Genomic DNA, 9,466 nt, shown 5'->3' on the forward strand with positions numbered 1-9,466 from the left:
ATTGGGGACAGTCGTGGGGCTGGAGGGGGCTCATGGGGCTCCTACGGGGGCGCTGAGAAGGGTTGGGAGGAACATGCTCAAGTGATGCTGCTGCCCCTTTAAGAAGAGGCGGGCTCAGGGATAAAAGCACCGCCCCCTTTGCTTCATTGACCAATGACCGCGCAGGCTCTGCGCGGGAGGGCGGGAGCGCCTTCAAACGGACCAATAGCGAGCAGCGGAGGGCGGGGCGGTAGCGCGGAGGGACCAATCAGAAGCGCGGGCGCGGAGGCGGAAGTGCCGCGCCGCTATGGCGGCGGTGCCGGGGGCCGAGGTCGTGCATCTCAACGTCGGAGGCAAAAGGTGCGTCGGGATCCCCCGAGCCCCTCCGGAACCACCCGAACCCTTCCGGACCCCCCCGAACCCTTCCGGAAACACCCGAGCCCCTCCGGACCCCTCCGGGAGCCCCCCGAACCTTTCCGGGACCCCCCGAACCCTTTCATGACCCCTCTGGGACCTCCCCGAACCCTTCCGGAACCCCCCGAACCTCTCCGGAACCACCCGAACCCTTCCGATTCCCCCCGAACCCCTCCGGAACCCCCCGAACCCTCCGGAATCACACGAACCCTTCCGAGACCCCTCAGAACCCCTCCGGAAGCCCCCGAACCCTTCCGATTCCACCCGAACCCCTCCGGGACCCCCCGAACCCTTCCGATCCTCTCCGAACTCCCCCTTTGGACCCCCCCCAGCCTATTTTCACCCCTTCTCTCCTCTTTACCCCCCCATGGGGTCTTTACCCCCCCTCCATCACTGCCCCCCCCCACAGGTTCAGCACCTCCCGCCAGACCCTCACGTGGATCCCGGATTCCTTCTTCTCCAGGTGATGGAGGGGGCGATCCCATCTCTTTGGGAGGGGGGATATCGGGACCCCCTTCATTGACCCCCCCCTTTTACCCCCCCCCAGCCTCCTGAGCGGCCGCATCTCCACCTTAAAGGATGAGACGGGAGCGGTGAGGACCCCCCCCACCACCTCAATGACCCCCGCCATTGGTTGTGAGCACCAAAGGGGGGGTCCCCATCACCTTTCCCCCCCCCCCATAGATCTTCATTGACCGGGACCCCGCGGTCTTCGCCCCCATCCTCAACTTCCTGCGCACCAAGGAGCTGGACCCGCGCGGGGTCAGCGCCGCGCTGCTGCTGCACGAGGCGCAGTTCTACGGCATCACCCCTTTAGGTGCCGCTTGGTGCGGTCCAGGCGCGGCCGCGGCAATGGGGGCCGGGGTGGAAGGGTCCATGTGAATGGATGGGGGGGGGGGGTGTTCGAACTCAGTGCGTCCGGTCCCGTTCCCCCCTGCAGTTCGCCGCTTGCAGCTGCGGGAGGAGCTGGAGCGGTCCTCGTGCGGTTGTGTCCTGTTCACCGGGTACCTGCCCCCCCCAGGTAAAACCGGACACCCCCCCCTCATTAAAACTGACCCCCCCCTTTAAACCCAACCCCCCCATTAAACCCACCCCTCAACCCCTATGGTTCTATATGCCCTATTCCTCTTATTCCCCCTATACCCCCTCTATCCCTTATACCCCCTATTTCCCCCACATCCCTCATATCCCCCATACTCCCTATACCCACTATATCTCTCATATCCCCTATACCTCTTGTATCCCTTAAATCCCCTATACACCCCATACCCCCTATATCCCCTATACTCCCTATATCCCCCATATCCCCTATACCCCCCATACCCTGTATACCCTTCATACCCCCCATACCCCCTATATCTCCTATACCCCCCATACCTCCTATACCCCCATATCCACTGTATCCCCTATACCCCTATATCCCCTATACCCCCATAAACCCCTATATCTCCTATACCCCCTATACCCCCATACCCCCTATACCCCCCATACCCCCTATACCCCCCATACCCCCTATACCCCCCATACCCCCTATACCCCCCATAACCCCTATACCCCCCATACCCCCTATACCCCCTATATCCCCCCTATCTCCCCTATCCCCCCAGCTCTACCGGCCCGGCGCCGCAGCCGCCACAGCCTGGCCGGGCCTCATCCGGCGGCGCGGGTCCCGGCGCCCGTGCGCCGCAGCCACACCTTGCCCCCGAGCCTGGGGCACGCGGCGGACGAGCGGCCCCCCCCCGGCCCCGGTGAGACCCCCCCGGCCCCGATGGCACCGGTTGAACACACCCCCCCCCAGCCCCGGGTGGGTTTAAACCCCCCCCCACATCCATCCCATCCATAGGGAGCGATGCCGGAGCCGTGCGCCTCGTGTGCGGGCACCACAACTGGATCGCCGTGGCCTACGCGCAGTTCCTGGTGTGCTACCGGTAATGGGGGCGCCGGGGGGGCCTCGTGGCACCGGTAAACCCAGTACCCCCCCATTAAACCCAGTACCCCCCCATTAAACCCCATACCCCTCCATTAAACCCCATACCCCCCATTAAAACCCATACCCCCCCATTAAACCCCATACTTCCTCCTTAAACCCCATACCCCTCCATTAAACCCCATACCCCCCATTAAAACCCATACCCCCCCATTAAACCCCATACTTCCTCCTTAAACACCATACCCCTCCATTAAACCCCATACCCCCCCATTAAACCCCATACTTCCTCCTTAAACACCATACCCCTCCATTAAACCCCATACCCCCCCCATTAAACCCCATACCCCCCATTAAACCCCATACCTCCTCCTTAAACCCCATACCCCTCCATTAAACCCCATACCCCCCCCATTAAACCCCATACCCCCCAGTAAACCCAGTACCCCCCCATTAAAACCCATACCCCCCCCGTTAAACCCCATACCCCCCCCATTAAACCCAGTACCCCCCCATTAACCACCATACTCCCCATTAAACCTGCCCCCCGTGAAACCTGAACCCCCCCATTAAATCAGAGCCCCCATTAAACCCGGACCCCCCATTAAATCAGAGCCCCCCATTAAACCCGGACCCCCCATTAAATCAGAGCCCCCCATTAAACCCGGACCCCCCCATTAAATCAGAGCCCCCCATTAAACCCGGACCCCCCCATTAACCCCCCCCGTGCCCCCCCCCCAGCCTGGTGGAGACCTCCGGCTGGCTCCAGGTCTTCTCCAGCCCGCGCCTGGATTGGGCCATCGAGCGCGTGGCGCTCAACGCCAAGGTCCTGGCCGGGGGGGCCCCGGGCGAGCGGGAGCAGATGGTGGCGGCCGCCGGGGGTGGGGAGATCATCCTCTGGGCCCTGCGCGCCGATGGCAACGGCACCGAGATCGGTGAGAACCCCCCCCCAATACCGGCACCGCAGCGGCACCGGTTTGGTACCCGCGGCACCCATGGGTGCTGGGCCCGGTGCAGGCGTTTTCCACCTGGGGGTGCCGGCCGAGGCGCTGTTCTTCGTGGGGAACCAGCTCATCGCCACCAGCCCCGGCGGCACCATCGGCGTCTGGAACGCGGTCACCAAGCACTGGCAGGTGAGCGGCGGCGGTGGTGGCACCGGCGCGGTGCCGGCGCCGGGACGGTCCCCGATGCTCCGTGTCCGTGCCGTAGATCCAGGACGTCGTCCCCATCAACAGCTACGACGCCGCCGGCACCTTCCTCCTCCTGGGCTGCAGCAACGGCTCCATCTATTACGTCGGTGAGCGCCGGCGCCGCGGTTGGCACCGGGGCTTGGCGCCGGCAGCGGCGTCACCGGCGCCGTGTCCCCCTCAGACGTGCAGAAGTTCCCTCTGCGCATGAAGGACAACGACCTCCTGGTGACCGAGCTCTACCGCGACCCCGGCGAGGACGCCGTCACCGCCCTCAGCGTCTACCTCACCCCCAAAACCAGTAAGAGCCCCCCCGCCCCCGGCCCCAGTTTGGGACTGGGATGAACTGGGAGGAGCCTGAGGACCGCTTGGTGGGCAGGTGAGAGCGGGAACTGGATCGAGATCGCCTACGGCACCAGCTCCGGTGTGGTGCGGGTCATCGTGCAGCACCCCGAGACGCTGGGCTCCGGGCCCCAGCTCTTCCAGACCTTCACCGTGCACCGCAGCCCCGTCACCAGGATCATGCTCTCCGAGAAGCACCTCGTGTCCGGTGAGCGCTGGGAGCGGGGAGCCACACATCCATCATCCATCACCCGTCCGTCACCCATCACCTGTAACCCATCCGTCATCCATCCATCACCCATCCATCATCTATCACCTATCCATCCGTCACCCGTCCGTCATCCGTCACCCATCCATCACCCATCCATCACCCATCATCTGTAACCCATCCGTCATCCATCACCCATCCGTCATCCGTCCATCCATCACCTGTCCCTCATCCATCCATCCATTATCCATCATCCATTATCCATCATCCATCCATCCATTATCCATCATCCATCCATCCATCATCCATCCATCATCCATCCACCCATCTATCACCCATCCATCCATTTTCTACCCACCCATGTATCCATCTCTCCGTTCATCCACCCATCATCCATCCATCCATTGTCCATCCATCCATCCATTACCCATTCATCCATCATCGACTCCTTATCCACCCATCATCCACCCATTCATCCCATGATCCATCCGTCATCTGTCCCATGATCCATACATCCTTCATCCATCCATTATCCCTTCACCCATCAGTCCATCCTTCATTCCTCCATCCATCCATCATCCAACCATCATTGAACCATCATTTAACTATCATCCAACCATCACCCATCCATCCATCCATCACCCATCCAACCATCACCCATCCATCCAACCATCACCCATCCATCCATCACCCATCCATCCATCCATCACCCGTCCGTCATCCATCACCCATCCATCCATCCGTCACCCATCCAACCATCACCCATCCATCCAACCATCACCCATCCATCCATCACCCATCCATCCATCCATCACCCGTCCGTCATCCATCACCCATCCATCCATCCGTCACCCATCCAACCATCACCCATCCATCCAACCATCACCCATCCAACCATCACCCATCCAACCATCAACCATCACCCGTCCGTCATCCATCACCCATCCATCCATCCGTCACCCATCCAACCATCACCCATCCATCCAACCATCACCCATCCAACCATCACCCATCCAACCATCAGCCATCCATCCATCACCCATCCCATGATCCATCACCGGTCATTCATCCAGCCATCATCCATCCCATGATCCCTCCATCCATCCAGCACCCCCTAACCCGCTCCCCTCGTCCCCAGTCTGTGCCGACAACAACCACGTGCGGAGCTGGACGGTGACGCGCTTCCGCGGGATGATCTCCACGCAGCCCGGCTCCACTCCCTTGGCTTCCTTCAAGGTCCTGGCGCTGGACGATGCCGACGGCGCCGGTGCCGGCACCGACATCGGTCAGAGCCTGCCCTGGGTCACTGCTGGGTGTTCCAAGGGGTGCTGAGCACCCGCATGGACCTGCCTTGTGCCATAGGGCCCTTTGGGGAGCGCGATGAGCAGCAGGTCTTCATCCAGCGCGTGGTGCCGGACGCGTGCCAGGTCTTCATCCGCCTCTCTTCCACCGGCAAGAAGTGAGAGGAGGGGCATTGCCCTGTGGCAAAGGAGATGCAGCGGGTGCCACGGGGGTGCTGTGGGGATGCTATGGGTGCCAAGAGGATGCTATGGATGCCACGGGGATGCTATGGGTACCAAGGGGATGCTATGGATGCCACAGAGATGCTATGGGTACCAAGGGGATGCTATGGATGCCACGGGGATGCTATGGGTACCAAGGGGATGCTATGGATGCCACGGGGATGCTCTGGGTGCCAAGGGGATGCTATGGATGCCATGGGGATGCTATGGGTGCCAAGGGGATGCTATGGATGCTACGGGGATGCTATGGGTACCAAGGGGATGCTATGGATGCCACGGGGATGCTCTGGGTGCCAAGGGGATGCTATGGATGCCATGGGGATGCTATGGGTGCCAAGGGGATGCTATGGATGCTACGGGGATGCTATGGGTGCCAAGGGGATGCTATGGATGCCACGGGGATGCTCTGGGTGCCAAGGGGATGCTATGGATGCCATGGGGATGCTATGGGTGCCAAGGGGATGCTATGGGTGCCACGGGGATGCTATGGGTGCCAAGGGGATGCTATGGGTGCCATGGGGATGCTATGGATGCCACGGGGATGCTATGGATGCCACGGGGATGCTATGGATGCCATGGGGATGCTATGGATGCCACGGGGATGCTATGGATGCCATGGGGATGCTATGGATGCCATGGGGATGCTATGGGTGCCAAGGGGATGCTATGGGTGCCATGGGGATGCTATGGATGCCACGGGGATGCTATGGATGCCATGGGGATGCTATGGATGCCACGGGGATGCTATGGGTGCCAATGGGGTGCTGTGGGTACCACGGGGATGCTATGGGTGCCAATGGGGTGCTGTGGGTACCCCGGGGATGCTATGGATGCTATGGGTGCCAATGGAGCGCTCTGGGGTGCGCGTACCCCCAGGATCGGGGAGGTGCGCGCCGTGGACGCCGCCTCCATCACCGCCTTCACGGTGCACGAGTGCGAGGGCTCGAGCCGCATCGGCTCCCGCCCGCGCCGGCTCCTGGCCACCGGCCACGCCAACGGCAGCCTCCAGCTCTGGGACCTCACCACGGCCATGGACAGGGCGGCCAAGCCCCCCGGTATATGGATGGGGGGGGGGGCGGTCCTTTGGGGGGGTAATGGGGGTGCCCCCCCCCCCAAAAACCTCACCGTGTCCCATTGCTGCCCCTGCAGATGCTGAGGGGTTGAGTGAGGAGGAGCTGCTGAGGCAGCTGGACCAGTGCGACCTGGCGCTGCCCGGGCCCCCCCGCGCACACGGGTAGGGCAGGGACCCCCCCTTACCTCCCTATTACTCCCTTTTACCCCTCTTTTTATACCCCTTTACCTCCCTTTTACCCCCCTTTAACCCCATTTACCCACCTTTTTACCCCCTTTACCTCCCTTTTACCCCCTTTGCCCCACTTTTTACCCCCTTTACACCCCATCCCCTTTTACCCCGTTACCTCCCTATTACCCCCCCATTACCCGTTTTTACCCCCTTTACCTCCCTTTTACCCCCTTTTACGCCCCTTTTACATCCTTGTTACCCCCCTTTACCCCCCTTTTACCCTCCTTATCCCCCTTTAACCCTATTTTACCCCCCTTTCACCCCTCTTCCCCCCCCTTCGGTTCCCCCCCCCATTCACCCCCTCTCTCCGCAGCCCCCAGCCCATCCCCGTGGCGACGCCGTCTCCATCGCCCCCCCCGACCCCCCCCAGCACCGCCGGCACCTCCCCCCCGCCCCAGCCCCACGCTTGGGGGGGGGCAGAGGGAGCCCCCCGGGGGGGGGGCAAAGCCAAAACCCCCCGGCCCCCCCCCCCTCCCCGCAGAGCTTCCCCCCCCTCCTCCACCCCCCCCGCCCCCCCCCGGGCTCTGCCCCCCCACGGGCGCCCCCCCCCCACTGCCCCCATGGTGCCCCCCAAAGAGAGGCTCAATGAGACGGCGTTTTGAGGGGGGGGGGCCGGATCTCCCCCCCTCGTTCACTTTGTGCCTTCATTGGGGGGCCCCCCCCTACACAGGGAGGGGTTTGGGGGTGCCCCCCCAATACACCCCCTTTTCCCCTCTGCTTTTGTGCACTGTGGTCTATGGGGGGGGCCACAACCTTCCCCCAAGCAGCGTCCTATGGTTCCCCCCCCCATCGCACCCCTACATTGGGGGGGGGGGGCTCTTCTTGGTCCCCCCTTTCAAGACAATTGGGGGGGGGCGGCGGGGGCGGGGCCGGTTCAGCGCGAGGCCAGGCGCGAGCTTTCCCGGTGACGTCACCTCGCGGGGGGGGGGGGGGGGGGGCGCCCAGCGCCCATCCCCGTGGCCTCGTGGCTGCGGCCCCAAAAGGGGCCCCCCCCCCCCCCATGAGAGCACCCAACGGCCGCGTGACGTCAGCATTGGGGGGGGGATCACACACACACGGAGGGGCCCATGGAGGGGGGGGGGACACACACAAGGCGCCCCCCCCCCCCCCCTTCCGCCGGTGTCCCATGGACCCCCCCCCATGTCCCTCTATGGGGGGGGCGGCCGCTGCTCGGCCCCACCCCGGTTTGGGTCCCACCCCCCCCCCCCCATGTCCCGTCCCGTTCCCCCCCCCCCGTTTCCCCCCCCCCAGTGCGGGGCTGGACGCGGTGATGGGGCCCGCGCTGCTGCTGGCGGCGGCCGCGGCCGCGCTTGCGCTCCCGGACCCGGTCCCGGTACCGGAGGATGGGGGGGGCCGGGGGGGGCGCCTCCGCCTCCTCTTCACCCCCCCCCGCTGCCGCCTCCGGTGCAGCGGCAGCGGCGGCTGCGCCCGCGAGTGCCCCAACGGGGACCCGGAGGCGCTGGAGAGCGGGGTCCCCCCCCCCGCGGGCAGCGGCTTCCGCCTCGGTCAGTGCGGGGGGGGGCAACGGGAACGGGAGAGGGGGGTGGGAGTGGGGGTGTCCGGTAGCGGGAGGGTTCGGTCCCGATGGGGTGTCCGGTAACGGGAGGGTTCGGAACCCGATGGGGTGTCCGGTAACGGGAGGGTTCGGTCCCGATGGGGTGTCCGGTAACGGGAGGGTTCGGTACCCGATGGGGTGTCCGGTAACGGGTTAGGGTTCGGTCCCGGCTCGTTACTTGGGGTATCCGGTACTCGGGAAGGGGTCCAGTACCCCCTGGAGGGCGGACACCGGTAAAGCGAGGGGGTGATGGACGGTACCCGGGGGGTGTCCGGTAACGGAAGGGTCCGGTCCCGGATTGGGTATCCGGTACCGATGTGGTGTTCGGTAACGGAAGGGTCGGATCCCAATTGGAGCATCCGGTACCGATGGGGTTCGGAACCCGATCGGGGTGTCCGCTAAAAGACGGGTCGGGTCCCAACTGGGGTGTCCGGTACCGATGTGGTGTTCGGAACCCGCTTGGGGTGTCCGATAACGGAAGGGTCCGGTCCCCGTCGGGGTATCCGGTACCGATGGGGTTCGGAACCCGATCGGGGTGTCCGGTAAAAGACGGGTCCGGTCCCAATTGGGGTGTCCGGTACCGATGTGGTGTTCGGAACCCGCTTGGGGTGTCCGATAACGGAAGGGTCCGGTCCCCGTCGGGGTATCCGGTACCGATGGGGTTCGGAACCCGATCGGGGTGTCCGGTAAAAGACGGGTCCGGTCCCAATTGGGGTGTCCGGTACCGATGGGGTCCGGTCCCAATTGGGGTATCCGGTACCGATGGGGTCCGGTCCCAATTGGGGTATCCGGTACCGATGGGGTCCGGTACCGATGGGGTCCGGTCCCGACCGGGGTATCCGGTACCGGGGCTGTCTCCGTGTCCTCGCCCCCTTGTCCCCGCCCATCCCAAGCCGGGGGGGGGGGGTCGATGGGTGCCGGGGGGGGGGGGGGGGAGGAAGTTGGGGGGGGCGGGTCCTGTCCCACCCACGCAGCGCCATGAGGTCATCGCGTCCCGCCGGGACCCGGCACCAGCGGCGGGGCCGGGG

The 9,466-nt window shown here is 64.2% G+C and overlaps 1 protein-coding gene across 1 annotated transcript; it reads left to right on the forward strand.

Moving 5' to 3' along the window:
- Positions 1-251: 251 nt before the first annotated feature.
- SHKBP1 (SH3KBP1 binding protein 1) lies at positions 252-7,485 on the forward strand (the record flags this gene model as incomplete). The annotated part of the gene is made up of 17 exons (XM_080636073.1): positions 252-339; positions 803-856; positions 941-986; positions 1,078-1,210; positions 1,334-1,414; positions 2,001-2,141; positions 2,237-2,321; positions 3,062-3,255; positions 3,338-3,453; positions 3,530-3,617; positions 3,692-3,808; positions 3,887-4,057; positions 5,196-5,342; positions 5,420-5,516; positions 6,457-6,635; positions 6,730-6,814; positions 7,197-7,485. The coding sequence occupies exons 1-17, from the start codon at positions 287-289 to the stop codon at positions 7,483-7,485; spliced, it is 2,076 nt and encodes a 691-aa protein (XP_080492199.1). The 5' UTR covers positions 252-286.
- Positions 7,486-9,466: the final 1,981 nt, after the last annotated feature.

This window comes from Psittacula echo (genome assembly GCF_963264785.1).
Source record: "Psittacula echo genome assembly, chromosome: 29".
In the NCBI taxonomy this organism is placed as follows: Eukaryota; Metazoa; Chordata; class Aves; order Psittaciformes; family Psittacidae; genus Psittacula; species Psittacula echo.